Genomic DNA, 19,587 nt, shown 5'->3' with positions numbered 1-19,587 from the left:
AGAGAATTGTCTTTTTGTGAAGGCTGAGAAGTGCACTTTTCATGCCTCCTCCGTCACATTTCTCGGTTCTGTTATTTCCGCTGAAGGCATTAAGATGGATCCCGCTAAGGTCCAAGCTGTCATTGATTGGCCCGTCCCTAAGTCACGCGTCGAGCTGCAGCGCTTTCTCGGCTTCGCGAACTTCTATCGTCGTTTCATCCGTAATTTCGGTCAGGTGGCAGCTCCTCTCACAGCCCTTACTTCTGTCAAGACGTGCTTTAAGTGGTCCGTTTCCGCCCAGGGAGCTTTTGATCTCCTCAAGGATCGTTTTACATCCGCTCCTATCCTTGTTACACCTGACGTCTCTAGACAGTTCGTTGTCGAGGTTGACGCGTCAGAGGTGGGAGTGGGAGCCATCCTTTCTCAGCGCTCCCTCTCTGACGACAAGGTCCACCCATGCGCGTATTTTTCTCATCGCCTGTCGCCGTCGGAACGTAACTATGATGTGGGTAACCGCGAACTGCTCGCCATCCGGTTAGCCCTAGGCGAATGGCGACAGTGGTTGGAGGGGGCGACCGTTCCTTTTGTCGTTTGGACTGACCATAGGAACCTTGAGTACATCCGTTCTGCCAAACGACTTAATGCGCGTCAGGCGCGTTGGGCGCTGTTTTTCGCTCGTTTCGAGTTCGTGATTTCTTATCGTCCGGGCTCTAAGAACACCAAGCCTGATGCTTTGTCTCGTCTCTTCAGTTCTTCAGTAGCCTCCACTGACCCCGAGGGGATTCTCCCTGAGGGGCGTGTTGTCGGGTTGACTGTCTGGGGAATTGAGAGGCAGGTAAAGCAAGCACTCACTCAAACTCCGTCGCCGCGCGCTTGTCCTAGGAACCTTCTTTTCGTTCCCGTTCCTACTCGTCTGGCCGTTCTTCAGTGGGCTCACTCTGCCAAGTTAGCCGGCCACCCTGGCGTTCGGGGTACGCTTGCTTCCATTCGCCAGCGTTTCTGGTGGCCCACCCGGGAGCATGACACGCGTCGTTTCGTGGCTGCTTGTTCGGTCTGCGCGCAGACTAAGTCCGGTAACTCTCCTCCTGCCGGCCGTCTCAGGCCGCTTCCTATTCCCTCTCGACCGTGGTCTCACATCGCCTTAGATTTTGTCACCGGACTGCCTTCGTCAGCGGGGAAGACTGTTATTCTTACGGTTGTCGATAGGTTCTCTAAGGCGGCTCATTTCATTCCCCTTGCTAAGCTTCCTTCTGCTAAAGAGACGGCACAAATCATCATCGAGAATGTTTTCAGAATTCATGGCCTTCCGTCAGACGTCGTTTCGGACAGAGGTCCGCAATTCACGTCTCAATTTTGGAGGGAGTTTTGCCGTTTGATTGGGGCTTCCGTCAGTCTCTCTTCCGGCTTTCACCCCCAGTCTAACGGTCAAGCAGAACGGGCCAATCAGACTATTGGTCGCATCTTACGCAGTCTTTCTTTTCGCAACCCTGCGTCTTGGTCAGAACAGCTCCCCTGGGCAGAATACGCCCACAACTCGCTTCCTTCGTCTGCGACCGGGCTATCTCCTTTTCAGAGTAGCCTCGGGTACCAGCCTCCGTTGTTCTCATCTCAGTTCGCCGAGTCCAGCGTCCCCTCCGCTCAGGCTTTTGTCCAACGTTGCGAGCGCACCTGGAAGAGGGTCAGGTCTGCACTTTGCCGTTATAGGGCGCAGACTGTGAGAGCTGCTAATAAGCGTAGAACTAAGAGCCCTAGATATTGTCGCGGTCAGAGAGTTTGGCTCTCCACTCAGAACCTTCCCCTTAAGACGGCTTCTCGCAAGTTGACCCCGCGGTTCATTGGTCCATTCCGTATCTCTCAGGTCATTAATCCTGTCGCAGTGCGACTTCTTCTTCCGCGATATCTTCGTCGCGTCCACCCGGTCTTCCATGTCTCCTGTGTTAAGCCCGTTCTTCGCGCCCCCGCTCGTCTCCCCCCCCCCCCCCCATCCTTGTCGAGGGCGCACCTATCTACAGGGTCCGTAAAATCTTGGACATGCGTCCTCGGGGCCGTGGTCATCAGTACCTAGTTGACTGGGAGGGGTACGGTCCTGAGGAGAGGAGTTGGGTTCCCTCTCGGGACGTGCTGGACCGTGCGCTGATTGATGATTTCCTCCGTTGCCGCCAGGTTTCCTCCTCGAGTGCGCCAGGAGGCGCTCGGTGAGTGGGGGGGTACTGTCATGTACTGTCATGTTGTCTTGTCTCTGTCCTTTCCCTTCACCCTGTCTCCCTCTGCTGGTCGTGTTAGGTTACCTTTTCTCCCCCGCTTTCCCCCAGCTGTCCCTTGTCTCCTCTAACTACCCATTCACCCCGTTCCCCACCTGTTCCCTTTTTTCCCTCTGATTAGGTCCCTATATCTCTCTCTGTTTCTGCTCCTGTCCTTGTCGGATTCTTGTTTGTTTGTGTCATTCATGCCTGAACCAGACTGTCGTCATGTTTGCTGTAACCTTGTCCTGTCCTGTCGGAATCTGCCGGTCCATCTGAGCCTACCTATGTTTGGTAATTAAAGAAGCTCTGTTTAAGTTGATTTGCTTTTGGGTCCTCATTCACGCACCGTAACAATAACACACTGTGGCTGAGGAAAGGCACTACTCCCAATATAAGTGAACCACAAATCAATGTAGTTCTCATCATATTTACGCCTCTTCGATGGCCCACACCCCTGTCTGTTGTTCGGTGCTTTCCCGGGTAAAGGGGCATTAGCTCATCGGCTGCATCAGATTCACTAGTGTCCATGCTAGCTGGGCTAACAACAAATGTGGAATTACTGATGTTAGCATTGGATGTGCTCGTGGAAGCAGAACAACTTGTGTCGTTGACAGCTGTAGTACTGCTGGTAGTAGCAGTACTACCAGTAGAGCTGGTATGTGTCTGTCTCCGTGGACACGGGACTTACTTTGTTTTAACCATTTATCCATTTTCAAGTAAACTGAATGACCAGCAGCTACGTTTGGCTACATACGGACCGTTAATGGAATTCCCGCGAGAGAGTAACAGTTAATGTGATTGGATGTTCATTAGGTGATGATTTGATAAGCACATTCGCCGAAAAGAGCACTGTCGTTGCACCAATGTACCTAACCATAAATATCAATGCCTTTCTTAAAATCAATACACAAGTATATATTTTTAAACCTGCATATTTAGTTAAAATAAAATCATGTTAGCAGGCAATATTAACGAGGAAAATTAACTCACTTCTCTTGCATTCTGTGCAAGCAGAGTCAGGGTATATGCATCAGTTTGGGCCGCCTGGCTCATTGCGAACTGTGTGAAGACCATTTCTTCCTAACAAAGATTGTAATTCATTTGCCAGAATTTTACATAATTATGACATAACATTGAAGGTTATGCAATGTAACAGGAATATTTAGACTTATGGATGCCACCCGTTAGATAAAATACGGAACGGTTCCATATTTCACTGAAAGAATAAATGTTTTGTTTTCGAAATGATAGTTTCCGGATTTGACCATATTAATGACCCAAGGCTCATATTTCTGTGTGTTTATTATATTATAGTTAAGTCTATGATTTGATATTTGATAGAGCAGCCTGACTGAGCGGTGGTAGGCAGCTGCAGGCTCATAAGCATTCATTCAAACAGCACTTTCCTGTGTTTGCCAGCAGCTCTTCGCAATGCTTGAAGCACAGCGCTGTTTATGACTTCAAGCCTATCTACTCCCGGGATTAGGCCGGCAATATTATAGTGCCTATAAGAACATCCAATAGTCAAAGGTATATGAAATGCAAATGTTATAGCGAGAAATAGTCCTATAATTCCTATAATAATACTTCTTAACTGGGAATATTGAAGACTCATGTTAAAAGGAACCTCCGGCTTTCATATGTTCTCATGTTCTGAGCAAGGAACTGAAATGTTAGCTTTCTTACATAGCACATATTGCACTTTTACTTTCTTCTCCAACACTGTGTTTTTTCATTATTTAAACCAAATTGAACATGTTTCATTATTTATTTGAGACTAAATAGATTTTCATTGATGTATTATATTAAGTTAAAATAAATGTTTTCATTCAAGTATTGTTGTAATTGTCATTATTGTCAGTATATATATATAAATAGTCTGATTAATTTGTATCGGCTTTTTTGATCCTAAAATAATCGGTATCGGCGTTGAAAAATCATAATCGGTCGACCTCTAACACACACACACACACACACACACACACACACACACACACACACAAACACACACACACACCCTTTCTCTCTTTCTCTCTCTCTATAGTGCAATACTTATAAGGGGGTTATAAGTAGTTTCTAAACTATTTATTCGTTTATAGCTAGTTTAAAGCTGTCATAAAAATTCACATTGTTTGAAATTATGGATAACATTTTCATTTGTAACTATGCAGAGTACATAAAGGCTTGTGATGTGTGTAATTACCTAGCAATTGCTCTCAGAATGAACAACATTTGAAGAATTAACAGCAATTTGTCGCTTTGCTTATCCTAGCCTTAGCAGGTTGATGTTAAAATCCAAAAACAAAAAACGAAATTCGCCGCTCTTTAAAGTGACATCACTGCGTTTTTGACCAACCAACCCTTCCTTTATGAAACCATCTCCCGCAACCATACTGCGCCGTCCCTTCTCTGACCGTTTTGGAACCGAGCAATGCTATTGGTCTAGAGCTGTATCCATCATAGGATTATCTGTTTCGGGGTAGGTTGGTCGGATGGAAGGAGCACCAACGCTTGAGAGAAAGCTCTGCATTTAAAACGCCCAGAGAAGAATCAGCAACTACCGTACCTCGTTTTTTCTTTCATCTTCCTCCTATTTTCCTGACCAGTACAGCGTTGTCATGAGGAATGCACAGGTTGCCTGGGATCGTTGACTGCCAATAAGTGAATATTCTTTCAGCACTTCCCTCCAATACAAGCACAGTTTTTTCGCGTGCGATTTTTTGGGGGATACCGGTTTGGATCCTAGGCTAAAATAAATCAGATCCACGTTTGCCCGCCTACATGTTGTCAGCAAGATTATTGCGTTGGCTATGTAGTGTAATGTAGACCGGTATCTGCATAGTGTTAATCTCTGTGTTCTGCTACCTTCTTAAGTGGATTGCACATCACCAGTCAACGATTTCTTCCTCCTCCGACCTCGGGTGCTGTGGACTCGGAGGAAACATGGGACTGCCTGCTCTGGAGTTTAGTGATTGCTATCTGGACAGTCCACAGTTCCGAGACAGATTAAAGTCTCACGAAATGGAACTGGACAAGACCAACAAATTCATCAAAGAACTAATCAAAGATGGGAAGGCGCTCATCCAAGCATTGAAAAGTAAGATAATCCATTTGCAATCTTGTATTGTGATGATGACTGCTCTTCTGTGCCCAGCTAAATTCTCAAACAACAATGAATTAAGACATTGCCCTATCATAGAGCCCTATGTGATAGATTTCTAATCTTCTTAAAGATGATTTTAGATTTAAAGTAGCCTATATTGTGTATATATAAAGTATGTATGGTAACGTATAACATTTCCATAATTGCCTGATCTGTTCATGCATAATTAGTTGGTTAGGACTTAGCCTAGTCATTGAACATCATCAGTGACAGTTCAGATAGAGGGCAGTAGAACTCTTGACAGGTGCTTGCTGGTTGAACATGGCATTTGGAACAATGTATCATTAAGCCTCAAGCTAAAGTCCATGTTCACCAATCACCAGGCAGTAAGTGTGAAGTTCAAGAGCTAGTGTTTACATTTAGCCACAGTTGTCTCATAGGGTGACGCGCACTGTTACTACACTACTATACACATCCTGGAAGTTTCCGCTCCACTTTAACTCATGAAAGATGTTCAAAACAGGCCAGTAAACAGATAGTCCATGCTGTTCTACACAGTGCCCAGTCAGCTGCCATTAACGGTCTGGATCATTCTGCTTTTGTCTGTCAGGGACATCTAGACATCAAACTGAATGACCCGTAGTGACCGACAGTCCCAGGTCAAAGGAGAACTGGGGTTAGAGATAGTCAGCTGTTGTAGGTACAGTTGGCTGTGTAGCTGCTGAATCACAGGAAATATGCCATGTGTTTTAATTGTATGTTACATGTGTATTATCCTGTGTGTCTCAGTTGGTAGAGCTTGGCGTTGTGTGTTTGACTCCCACGGGGGACCAGTACAAATACAATATGAAAATGTATGAACTCACTACTGTAAGTCGCTCTGGACAAGACCGCACCACTTTTCACATTATTTCAAAGCGTTCCACTTTTGTGCGAATTAAATCCAGAATTAACCTTCTGGGCAAGTCCCTCTGCTTTGTCCTTGTTCTGGTTGCTGGTGGCACAACAACAAGTACATGTTTGTAACCTCTCACTACAGAGAGAAAGTAAACCTTACACTACACCAGAGGCTTTAGGCTATTCTTCAACCCCACTTTACACGTCTGTTAGTGTTGCATTTACTGTTTCCCCATCCTGTTGGCTGGAGTGTGGTTCCTGTGGCCAATCCTACAGTCAGTCACAGACTTCACACAGCACCAACACTAGCAGTAGTCAACAGCCTGCCAGCCAGTCAGCCAGGCAGCCGGCCAGGCAGCTCCCCGGAGCAAGAGGGATGTTCTGTAAGCAAAGGGCAAGCTGTCATTAGGGATCCAGATTAAACGTTTGACCTCCGCCCTCAAACATGAAATTATTTTAATCACTCAAATTAACCAACATTTGGGTTTACTAGCGCTGTTCTGCGGATGCGGGGGCTGCATATTTTGATATCTTAATTTACATTAAAGGTTGCCACCAGTATCCCAGAGATAAAATTGTGGACCAGGTTTGTGTGAAAGGAGCTGTTCTTTAGTTTACCTCATGCGATTGGTACACCTTCTACCGTATGTCACTGTTACAATAACATAGCTAAAACACACCTGCTTTGTAATTTTAGTCTATCAAACCCGAGTTGACATTTATCCTGTCTTACAATGGGATGATGCATTGACCCCAAATGTAGAATTAGGGAGTAGGCTGGAGTTTCCCCTTCAGAAACCAGTGTTTCACATAAGATTTTTTTTCAGCAGAGGTGGCAAAGTTAGCGTGGGGGGCAGGGGGGTCATGGTAGTGGGCATGGTCTATGTTGCCCTCCTATTGGCCGCAGAGACATTTTGCTGTTTTAAAGTATCTTCCCAGTGTTTCCAGATTTCTATGAAATATTAACTATACTTACTTACAATATGAGTGAAATAGTTTTCCTTCCACATTTTTTAAATGAAGCACGTTAAAAAGCCGTTTTTCTGTTTTCTCCTCCTGAGAAGTATTACATCATCCTCTAAGGAAACAGCAAGCATTTATAAAAGTTTTAGGTGGGGGTTTTTAAGTATTTTTTCTCCAATTTATACTTTGGTCACAATTACAAGTTTAGGACGAGCCAACAACATTATTTGGGTATGAGTTATCAGAATATTCACTTTTTTAAAAGGAGATTTTCACTGGGCAGTTGCTTTAAAGCTAATTCCCTGCAGTTCTACACATTTTGCCATGAGGTGGCGAGAAATGTTTTCGGTTTTAAAGCTAGTTTCCTGGAATTCTACACTTTTTGTCATGTGGTCTGAGAGAAAAATTGCAGTTTTAAAGCTTCTTTCCTGCAATTGTACACATTTTCCCATGGCTTATGCTATCTGAGTGACGCAAACATCATTACAAAATCATTGGTGGCCCCATGTCATGACATTTGTAGAATGTTACATTTTCCCTGACTCTCTGGTTTTTATTCTGGTGGTTGTTCAAAGATGATCTTATAAAAAACACGTGCCATTATCTTTTCTACATAATATAGATGTCTGCTTTTAGTCATTTAAGTTTTCACTGAAATTCTTTTACTGTCTCAAAAATGATTTGTATATATAAAAAGTAAAAAATGTTATATTTTTTGAAGCTGCTAAATGAATACAGAGGAAACACTGGAAACTCAGTAGGCTGTTTTATAGTCCTCCACCTCACATAAGATGATGTCTCACACTGTCAACAACTGGTATTACCAGGTGAGGTGACCAAATCATACATTTATGGGATATTGTAATTACACAGTCATTGTAGTTACACAGTTATTACTGAAGTATTAGCTGCAGCTGTAGCAAATGTAAACTTTTTTAAATGATATTTTCTCACCTTCACAATGTCCAGCAAGGATGTGCTGACGGCTGTGTCCCAAATGGTACTGTATTCTATATATGGGCCCTGGACAAAAGTAGTGCACTATATAGGGGACAGGGTGCCCGTGTTTGTTTAGTTGATGCTGTTGTGAAGTGAATGCAGCTAAGAGGAAGTGAAATGGTACCTGCATCCTTTCACATAGCCGTTAAACATCCAGGTTCAGCTAAAGAAATAGGTCCCTAATAAACAGACTCTAAATAATGGCCTTTGCTTCCAGCCATGTTGTGTTCTAAGTAACTGAACTTTATAGCCCCCAAAAACCTGACAAGTGACTCACTGCCTCACTATGTGCCCCTGTAGAAGCAACTCTAATCCTGTAAGAAGCAGAGTGGGAATCACCAGACCAGAAGTTAGGCCTTTCTCCAGCACATGTGAAAACAAGATCTCATGTGTTCCAAAAACACGTTTTGACATGATTTCACATGTGAAATTTTCCAAAAACACATGTTTTGACTTGATTTCACATGTGAAATTACACATGTGAAGTGTTCCAGATACACATTTCTAACAGATTTTTTTCACAGAATGTGGAAATGTCACATGTGAAATCATGTAATTTTTCTGTAAGGGACACTGACTGTGGGGTCATTCCATTTCATTTCAATCGATTTTTGATTACAGCCCTTTTGATTTGAATGAAACTATTTATACATATTTGCCCATGGTGGAAGTGGTCAGAAAGTGACTTTTTGGACCTGAATGCCAGAACATTCAGGAGATTGAGGTGCTCAAAGTTCACCCATTTTGCTGTAGAAAATATAAACGGTTGAGTTTGATATAATTTAAAAGCTTACAAACAGGGTTGTCAAACTACAGTATTTGATAATTTCTTGGAAAAAAATGTTTTTAGTATTTTTATTTTTTACTTTTAATGTCAGTTTTTGTATATTAAAACATATTTTTGCATATGTTGTAATTTAGGCTATGATTTGCATCATCTTATGTGTTTGTGTTGTGCCCGCCATCGGTTGAGACACAGCATGCATACTCTTGAATACAAGGTGGGTGGGTGTCATTTCAATCATAGAAATATAAATCGTAGAATAGACCTATCCCTTCACACCACTCTAATTTAGCTTGTACATAATTTACATTTTAACTTTCAATTACTACCACAAAGATGGCTACCGGTCCACTCACAGTCAATGTCAACTTAAATGCGAATGTATTTTCTAGTATCTATATTTCTATTATTTCAATAGGTTTCCTATGGAATATTGACAGTATAATTTAGAACAACAGATATTCCCATTCAATTCAACATTCTCTGATGTGTGGACCTCCAACCATCTTTGTGGTACCATTTCAAAAGTTAAAATGTCTATTTTAATCCCATTTTAGTACATTTATCAAGAGTATGCTGTGTATCAACCGGTGGTGGACACAACACAAACACCTCAGATGATATGACAGGGTGTAAACTACATTATAAACTGGGTGTTTCGAGCCCTGAATGCGGATTTCTTGACAGCCGTGGTATATCAGACCGACCACGGGTATGACAAAACATGCATTTTTACTGCTCTAATTACATTGGTAACCAGTTTATAATAGCAATAAGCCACTTTGGGGGTTTGTGGTATTTGGCCAATATACCACGGCTAAGGGCCGTGTCCAGGCACTCCGCTTTGCGTTGTGCATAAGAACAGCCCTTAGCCATGGTATATTGGCCATATACCACAATACCTCCTCGGGCCGTATTGCTTAAACATATGCAAAAAAAAATGAGTTTACCCGTTTTTAGATAATTGACATCAAAGGTAAAAAATGACATTATTTTTTATTAAAACATTTTTTTTAAAGAAAATATAAAATAGTTTGACTATCCTGTTTGAAGCTTTTAAATTACATCAAACTCAACCGTTTAGATTTTCCTGTGAGGAAGATATGGCTGTCTCAATGTATGAGAGCGGGATGGCAGGAGTGAGAATTACCACTGACCTGACACACCCACTCAACCAGGAGTACCAAATCAAAATCAAATCAAATGTATTTATATAGCCCTTCATACATCAGCTGATATCTCAAAGTGCTGTACAGAAACCCAGCCTAAAACCCCAAACAGCAAGCAATGCAGGTGTAGAAGCACGGTGGCCAGGAAAAACTCACTAGAAAGGCCAAAACCTAGGAAGAAACCTAGAGAGGAACCAGGCTTTGAGGGGTGGCCAGTCGTCTTCTGGCTGTGCCGGGTGGAGGTTATAACAGAACATGGCCAAGATGTTCAAATGTTCATAAATGACCAGCATGGTCAAATAATAATAATCACAGGCAGAACAGTTGAAACTGGAGCAGCAGCACGGCCAGGTGGACTGGGGACAGCAAGGAGTCATCATGTCAGGTAGTCCTGAGGCATGGTCCTAGGGCTCAGGTCCTCCGAGAGAAAGAGAGAAAGAGAGAATTAGAGAGAGCATACTTAAATTCACACAGGACACCGGATAAGACAGGAGAAGTACTCCAGATATAACAAACTGACCCTAGCCCCCCGACACATAAACTACTGCAGCATAAATACTGGAGGCTGAGACAGGAGGGGTCAGGAGACACTGTGGCCCTATCCGATGATACCCCCGGACAGGGCCAAACAGGAAGGATATAACCCCACCCACTTTGCCAAAGCACAGCCCCCACACCACTAGAGGGATATCTTCAACCACCAACTCACCATCCTGAGACAAGGCCGAGTATAGCCCACAAAGATCTCCGCCACTGCACAACCCAAGGGGGGGGGGGGGGGGGGGGGGGGGGCGCCAACCCAGACAGGAAGATCACATCAGTGACTCAACCCACTCAAGTGACGCACTCCTCCTAGCGACAGCATGAAAGAGCACCAGTAAGCCAGTGACTCAGCCCCTGTAAAAGGGTTAGAGGCAGAGAATCCCAGTGGAAAGATGGGAACCGGCCAGGCAGGGACAGCAAGGGCAGTTCGTTACTCCAGAGCCTTTCCGTTCACCTTCACACTCCGGGGCCAGACTGCACTCAATCATATGACCCACTCAAGAGATGAGTCTTCAGTAAAGACTTAAAGGTTGAGACCAAGTTTGCGTCGCTCACATGGGTAGGCAGACCATTCCATAAAAATGGAGCTCTATAGGAGAAATTCCTGCCTCCAGCTGTTTGCTTAGAAATTCTAGGGACAATTAGGAGACCTGCGTCTTGTAACCGTAGCGTATGTACGGCAGGACCAAATCAGAGAGATAGGTAGGAGCAAGCCCATGTAATGCTTTGTAGGTTAGCAGTAAAACCTTGAAATCAGCTATTGCCTTGACAGGAAGCTAGTGTAGGGAGGCTAGCACTAGAGTAATATGATCACATTTTTTGGTTCTAGTCAGGACTCTAGCAGCCGTATTTAGCACTAACTGAAGTTTATTTAGTGCTTTATCCAGATAGCCGGAAAGTAGAGCATTGCAGTAGTCTAACCTAGAAGTAACAAAAGCATGGATTAATTTTTCTGCATCATTTTTGGACAGAACATTTCTGATTTTTGCAATGTTACGTAGATGGAAAAAAGCTGTCCTTGAAACAGTCTTGATATGTTCGTCAAAAGAGAGATCAGGGTCCAGAGTAACGCCTAGGTCCTTCAGTTTTATTTGAGACGACTGTACAACCATTAAGATTAATTGTCAGATTCAACAGAAGATCTCTTTGTTTCTTGGGACCTAGAACAAGCATCTCTGTTTTGTCCGAGTTTGAAAGTAGAAAGTTTGCAGCCATCCACTTCCTTATGTCTGAAACACAGGCTTCTAGCGAGGGCAATTTTGGGGCTTCACCATGTTTCATTGAAATGTTCAGCTGTGTGTCATCCGCTTAGCAGTGATAGTTAACATTATGTTTTCGAATTACATCCCCAAGAGGTAAAATATATAGTGGTCCTAAAACAGAACCTTGAGGAACACCGAAATTTACAGTTGATTTGTCAGAGGACAAACCATTCACAGAGACAAACTGATATCTTTCCGACAGATAAGATCTAAACCAGGCCAGAACTTGTAGACCAATTTGGTTTTCCAATCTCTCCAAAAGATCGATGGTATCAAAAGCAGCACTAAGGTCTAGGAGCACGAGGACAGATGCAAAGCCTCGGTCTGATGCCATTAAAATGTCATTTACCACCTTCACAAGTGCAGTCTCAGTGCTATGATGGGGTCTAAAACCAGACTGAAGCATTTCATATACATTGTTTGTCTTCAGGAAGGCAGTGAGTTGCTGTGCAACAACATTTTCTAACATTTTTGAGAGGAATGGAAGATTCGATATAGGCCGATAGTTTTTATATTTTCTGTTTCAAGGTTTGGCTTTTTCAAGAGAGGCTTTATTACTGCCACTTTTAGTGAGTTTGGTACACATCCGGTGGATAGATAGCCGTTTATTATGTTCAACATTGGAGGGCCAAGCACAGGAAGCAGCTCTTTCAGTAGTTTAGTTGGATTAGGGTCCAGTATGCAGCTTGAAGGTTTAGAGGCCATGATTATTTTCATCATTGTGTCAAGAGATATAGTACTAAAACACTTGAGTGTCTCTCTTGATCCTAGGTCCTGGCAGAGCTGTGCAGACTCAGGACAACTGAGCTTTGAAGGAATATGCAGGTTTAAAGAGGAGTCCGTAATTTGCTTTCTAAGAATCATGATCTTTTCCTCAAAGAAGTTCATGAATTTATTACTGTTGAAGTGAAAGCCATCCTCTCTTGTGGAGTGCTGCTTTTTAGTTAGCTTTGCGACAGTATCAAAAATAAATTTTGTATTGTTCATATTTTCCTCAATTAAGTTGGAAAAATAGGAGCTCCTACCATCAGGCGATACAGAGTCCATCTTTACAAAACCTTCAGAGCCCAGAAATCATTCATCCCCACCCGTATACGTCAATTTAATAAATAACTGCTCAACCACCCCCCCCCCTCCCAGAATTTACTAACTGACTTATGGACTGTGAACTGTGTTGTCTGCTGTAGTTATTGCTTGTGATTTATGTATTTATGCACTTATGTGGAGATGCTGTGCTATGGTCTGTTGAGACGCAAGACACGTTTCCTGAAAGGGACACAATAAATAATCATTATTATCATTGGTGGGGAATGCAAAATGTGTCAACTTTGAACATCACCTGAATGTTTTGTCCTTCAGGTCCAAAAAGTCACTTTCTGATACTTCTACCATGGACAAGTATGTATGACAAGTTTTGTTTGAATCTAAAGGGGTGTGCTCAAAAAACATTTGAAATCAAATGGAACGACCTCACTACTGACCCAGGTAGCCTAGTGGTTAGATCGTTGGGCCAATAACCGAAAGGTTACTGGATCGAATCCCCGAGCTGACAAGGTAAAAATCTGTCATTCTGCCCCTGAACAAAGCAGTTAACCCACTGTTCTCTGGGCGCCGATACTGTGTATGACAATTATGGCAGCCCCCCTGCACCTGGGTTAAATGCGGAAGACACATTTCAGTTGAAGGCATTCAGTTGTACAACTGACTAGGTATCCCCTGTGTGTGCGTGCCTTTCACAACAAAGACTCCCTAAAGAAAAACCCAAGCCACGTTATTCCAGTCTGCCTTCGGGGGGGAGAGAGAGAGGGAGGGAGAGTTGCGGGTGCCATTGCGTCTAGGGACATTCTGCTGAATGCATCAGATGGGAACAAAGGGAAATAAATGTGTGTGTGGAAGGGGGTCGGTGGGGGTTTGCGTCGGCGGTATTCCACAAGCAGTGACGTAGAGGAAGGGAAATTAGGGCACCAATCATGCAGCTCTGTCAGGGGATGGTCCTGACCTACAGTGGTAGAGCTGAACTTCATCATTTACGGTCAGATGGTCCAATCATGTGTTCGTGTTATTTTGCCTCTAATAGTACCAAGACGAGTTAACACAATCCAGTTGGACACAGAGCTGGTAAATATTTGAGCTTTAGAAGCCTTATTCAGTTACATGCTTCATAATTGCATAGTCACTTAGCCACTCAGCATTTTGTGTTCAGGCTTTTTCCTTTGTGTTTCTACTTACAAGGATGTGGATCTTGTTTCCCTGGTATGCACCAGTCTAATTTTAATGCTCTCTATAGGCTATAAACATGCATGCACATGTTGGTTAACTGTGCCATTTAAATATATAGTTTGTTCCACCACATTCCACTTCCTGTTAGTTTTTCTCCAGTTGTGATTGAAATTCTAAACCATGAGTCTGCCCTGTTTTTACATCATGACTTCACAATCAGAACAATTGGGAACTATTTCACGCTAGAGAAGGTTTTTACCCTGCACACTAGCCTGCCTGTCATCCATTCAGGTCTATTTTATTTTGTGCAGGTGAACTTCCTCCAAGCTGCCTTCACATACATGTTGTGAGTGAAACATAGCCGGCCTCTCACTCTCTCTGTGCAGGAGAGCACCAGCGCTGGAGGCACTGAAGATGGCCCAATGACAATGTCAGTAGGGGATACAGTTAAAGAGAACATTTTAAATAGCAGTGGAAAGGCAGAGAAAAAGGGAATAGAAAATAATAGATCAGCTCTGTTTGGTTCATTTTAGAGACATTCCCTTTCCATCTGGTGAAAGTATGCACAGAGGCAACGGTTTCTGAACAGGTCTCCACTCTGGCCTCCTAACCGTGAAAGAGGAAGTGAGATTTACACATACGGTATGTGGAGTTTATTTTTAGGATGTCAACTTTTGAATTAGGCCATTTCTAATGAAAATAAGCCTATTTCTTCTTAGTGACGGAAATAATGTCTGAGAGACATTCAGCCCATGCCTCCCCCTTTTTTGTTAAATGCAGAGCTGTATGAAAAGATTTGGCATGGGTCCTCAGATCCTTAAAATGTTCTATAGCTGCACCATCGAGAGTATCCTGACTCGTTGCATCACCGCCTGGTATGGCAACTGCTCGGTATTCGACCGCAAGACGCTACAATGGGTAGTGCGTATGGCCCAGTACATCACTGGGGCCAAGCTTCCTGCCATAGCAGGCGGTGTCAAAATTTTTTGCCAAAGACTCCAGCCACCCCAGTCATAGACTGTCCTCTCTGCTACCGCACGGCAAGCTGTACCAGAGCGCCAAGTCTAGGTCCAAAAGGCTCCTGAACAGCTTCTACCCCCAAGCCATAAGACTGCTGAACATCTAATCAAATGGCTACCCAGACTATTTACACGACACCCCTTTTTTATGCTACTGATACTCACTGTTTATTATGTATGCATAGTCGCTTTACCCCTACCTACATGTATATATTACCTCAACTACCTCGACTAACCTATACCCCCGCACATTGACTCAGTACCGATACCCCCTGTTATGGCTCTCGTTGGAATGAGTGGACCAAAGCGCAACGTGGAAAGTGTTCATGATTTTATTTATCAAAGTAACAAGTCCAGGTCGGACTTGGCTTCTCTGCTGTTGCTGTACTTTATGCTTTGTTACACATTGATTGCATCTGTGAGTTGACTTCCATCATTATCTTGCTGTGGCAGTATCATTAAAAGACAGTGGCCATAGAACAGTGCAGGCCAGGAACAGGAAAGGCCTGTTTGCAATCTCCTGGAGGTTATCTGACTGCTACTATGTCGTCCTAAAGAAGGAACAAGGTGGAAATCCTAAACAGAGCGAGGGCCCTAAAGTAAAAGCAAATCTTGGTAGTTGATTGAGATACAGCCTTTAATGGGCCTATATGAATTCCAGCTACGTTTGAAGCTGTGCCCTAGAAACAAACATGTAACCCTGTAAATACATCTGTTTATTACAAAAACTAAAATGTTGATACAAACATTGAAATTATTGAAATTACAAAGACATTTGTAGAATATTAGGTTTCTACATTGAGTAAAAACACTGTTTTCTATTGAGATGCATGACATTGAAAATTGTACGCTGTCTCTTTAAGAATGTCAAGTTTGTTAGTCAAGACATAAAACTCAGTCATTCATTCAGCGCTATTATCATTGATCTCCTGTCCCTTTCTTTTTCCAGATACAAAGTTTGGTAACAGAATGAAACTGAAGGAGATTTTACCATAATTATGTTACCAAACTGCATCTGCACAGTTTTTCCAGTAAATTTGTTTTGTTTTAATTTACTGTGTAATTTGTTAAAAGTAGTCATTGTGCATAGAGTTGTATGGTTTGTTCAACTTTGAAATCAATAGCTTTTGTTTGGCATACATTTTAAAGTGAAAAACAAAACAAATCTAAGACCTACCACCTGGATTCGGTCCTATGTAGCAAAATTTGAAATTGTGATTTTTTTTTTTACATTGGATAAAAGTAGAAACTCAGAGCTAGAAAGTGGTATATCATACACTGTAAGCTCACTGTTGAGAAAATGGCCGTGAATGTTTTGGTACACCTATTGGAAAGCTCTTCTTTGACTACGCCCATTCAGCATCATTCACACCCTCTTAAGACTTAGCCCCACCCATCTCTTTAACGATTCACATGTGAGGCCATGTGCTAAACAGAGTGAGCAGTTTAGTAAATAACCAAAGATTTCAAGACTAAAAGTGGTAAAAGTAGTAGCCTAGAATAAGGAAAATCTCCAGGTAAAAAAGCACTTTATCTAGTCCTTGGCCCATATCCTAATCTAACTTTAGTGCAGGTCATGTTGTTCTACACTTACAGTCTCTGGTAAACACATACTATATCAAATAAAATCTACGTTTATTTGTCACATGCACAGGATACAGAAGGTGTAATTTGTACAGTGAAATGGTTACTTCCATAGTTGCAATATCAAAAACAGAAAGTGTCCAGAGAAAAAATATTTTATAAATATTTTATAATTATTAGATGACCACCCCCCAGCCACATCTAGCTAAGTGTATGGGTCACTATTGTCTGAACATGTACACATGTTCATGAAATACAATAGATGTCCGTAATCACCCCCAGACACACCTAGCTAACTTGATGGGTCATGTAATCATCTGGCGAAGTGGAGTCTTTAGTTTAGACATGTAGCTAGCTAGCTAGCTAAACAATTAACCTGCGTAATCACAACTCAATCTACTACCAATACAAACATTGTCATAGCTGTAGTATGAATCTGCAGGTAGCTAAAGCTAACAAACTAGGTTCAATGTTAGCTAACTAACATTAGGCTTTAACCAGCAATGCAAATGGATTTTCTGATTTAGAATTATATTGCTACAAAGATCATACATGTAATGTTAGCTGGTGTGCCCGCAAGCTAATGTTCGCTATTTAGCTAACAGTACTCTTTGACTTGCAAACAACTTTCTGACAGAATTAGAAACTTATAATATCTGAAAATGTACGCTACCGTTCAAAAGTTTCGGGTCGCTTAGAAATGTCCTTGTTTTTTAAAGAAAATATTTTTTTTGTCCATTAAAATAACATAAAATTGATCAGAAATGCAGTGTAGACATTGTTAATGTTGTAAATGACTATTGTAGCTGGAAACGGCAGATTCTTAATAGAATATCTACATAGGCGTACAGAGGCCCATTATTAGCATCAATCACTCCTGTGTTCCAATGGCACGTTGTGTTAGCTAATCCAAGTTTATAATTTAAAAGGCTAATTGATCATTAGAAAACCCTTTTGAAATTATGTTAGCATAGCTGAAAACTGTTGTTCTGATTAAAGAAGCAATTAAACTGGCCTTCTTTAGACTAGTTGAGTATCTGGAGCATCAGCATTTGTGGGTTCGATTACAACCTCAAAATGGCCAGAAACAAAGACCTTTCTTCTGACACTCGTCAGTCTATTCTTGTTCTGAGAAATGAAGGCTATTCCATGAGAGAAATTGCCAAGAAACTGAAGATCTCGTACAAAGCTGTGTACTACTCCCTTCACAGAACAGCGCAAACTGGCTCTAACCAGAATAGAAAGAGGAGTGGGTGGCCCCAGTGCACAACTGAGCAAGAGGACAAGTACATTAGAGTGTCTAGTTTGAGAAACAGACGCCTCACAAGTCCTCAACCGGCAGCTTCATTAAATAGTACCCGCAAAACACCAGTCTCAACATCAACAGTGACGAGGCAACTCCGGGATGCTGGACTTCTAGGCAGAGTTCCTCTGTCCAGTGTCTGTGTTCTTTTGCCCATCTTAATCTTTTCTTTTTATTAGCCAGTCTGAGCTATGGCTTTTTCTTTGCAACTCTGCCTAGAAGACCAGCATCCCTGACTGTTGATGTTGAGACTGGTGTTTTGCTGAAAAAAACTGTTTTCCGACCTCCCGCTGCTGCTGGTCTTCACATATTCTACCATTACGCTCCCGAAGTTGACGGTAATAGGCTACACCAGGGGTCTGCAACCTTTTCCATTAGGAGTGACAATTTATTTGACCATTTCTTCCGATCTGCATGCCAGTTATGATGTTCGTATGCACATTTTTGTCGAACAGTTTCTTTTCTTTTATAATAAAGTCGTCCTTTCTCAGAATCATTGTCATGTTATCTAAAAGAAAATTATACAAATCTAAAAGTAACTTCTGCCATTGCCAACTATGTAAAAATAGCCCACATAAAGCCAACAAATAAATACATTGCAGCCTGCAGGTAGAAAATATCCTGATAAAAATAAGTCACATGGGCTATTCATGGCCTGTCTGCAAGGAATTCGAAACATTGTATCAACTTTCAACTTAGTCCAGCCTGAAGCTTGCACTTACAAACTTGCAACTTTTAGTCAAATATTTTGGACCCTCAGTTTCTGCAGCCATTGAGTTCCAGACAGACACAGCTGTAGAATGTAGTAGTTGATATCAGTGGCCATATAACTAACATGGGCCATCTAAAACAAGACATTCAGTGTCATTTTGAGTGTATTTTGTGGCACACTAACATCAGTTACTATAGTAAGTTGTAGTCCTTCTGCTGATTCACTCTCCCGCCATGCTGTCGGTAGACCATCATCATCATCACCTTATAGCCTGTCAGTATGCACCCCCCCACAGGTCTGAGGACAGGTGTACTTCCCTCCCTCTATCCTCCCAATACAACGCTGGTGGCATCAGCCTGTGTGATTCCTCCTCTCCCTCCTCTCCCTCCCTGTGAATGAGGTCATTGTGTAGACAGGCCTTTTCTCCCGTTGCAGTCAGTGAGCTCTGTGTCTGCTCTGCTCCCTCTACTCTGTCTGCTGAAGAGAGGCCTGTGTCTGCTGCTGCTGTCTACTCCATGAGGGTCAGAGAGGGGGCGGAGTGGGATGAGATGGAGAGAGGGTGCAGAGAAGATAGAAAGAGGAAGGCAGTGGGACACAAAAGCCAGTGTTCCACTCTACCCAGAGAAAGAGAGAGGGGACAGACCCCAAGGGCTGGTGTCATGGCAGGCCAGCTTCTGGTTCTCTGTCTCTTTGTCTCTGTCTCTGTCTCTGTCTCTCAATTCAATTCAGTTAAATTCAAGGGGCTTTATTGGCATGGGAAACATGTGTTAAAATTGCCAAAGCAAGTGAGGTAGATAATATATAAAG

The 19,587-nt window shown here is 42.6% G+C and overlaps 1 protein-coding gene across 2 annotated transcripts in view; it reads left to right on the top strand.

Annotated features, from left to right (window-relative positions):
* Nucleotides 1-4,674: 4,674 nt before the first annotated feature.
* Nucleotides 4,675-19,587, top strand: part of LOC110534849 (rho GTPase-activating protein 26) — a 134,194-nt gene continuing 119,281 nt past the window's right edge. For both annotated transcript variants that reach the window (XM_036989705.2, XM_036989703.2), the window contains exon 1: nucleotides 4,675-5,319. In XM_036989705.2, the coding sequence (XP_036845600.1) occupies nucleotides 5,166-5,319 (154 nt within the window). In that variant the 5' untranslated portion in view covers nucleotides 4,675-5,165. The remainder of the gene's footprint in view (nucleotides 5,320-19,587) is intronic.

The sequence above is a fragment of the Oncorhynchus mykiss genome, chromosome 10 (assembly GCF_057628025.1).
Source record: "Oncorhynchus mykiss isolate SJ-2025 chromosome 10, ASM5762802v1, whole genome shotgun sequence".
In the NCBI taxonomy this organism is placed as follows: Eukaryota; Metazoa; Chordata; class Actinopteri; order Salmoniformes; family Salmonidae; genus Oncorhynchus; species Oncorhynchus mykiss.
This window is presented reverse-complemented; position numbering and strand designations above follow the sequence as displayed.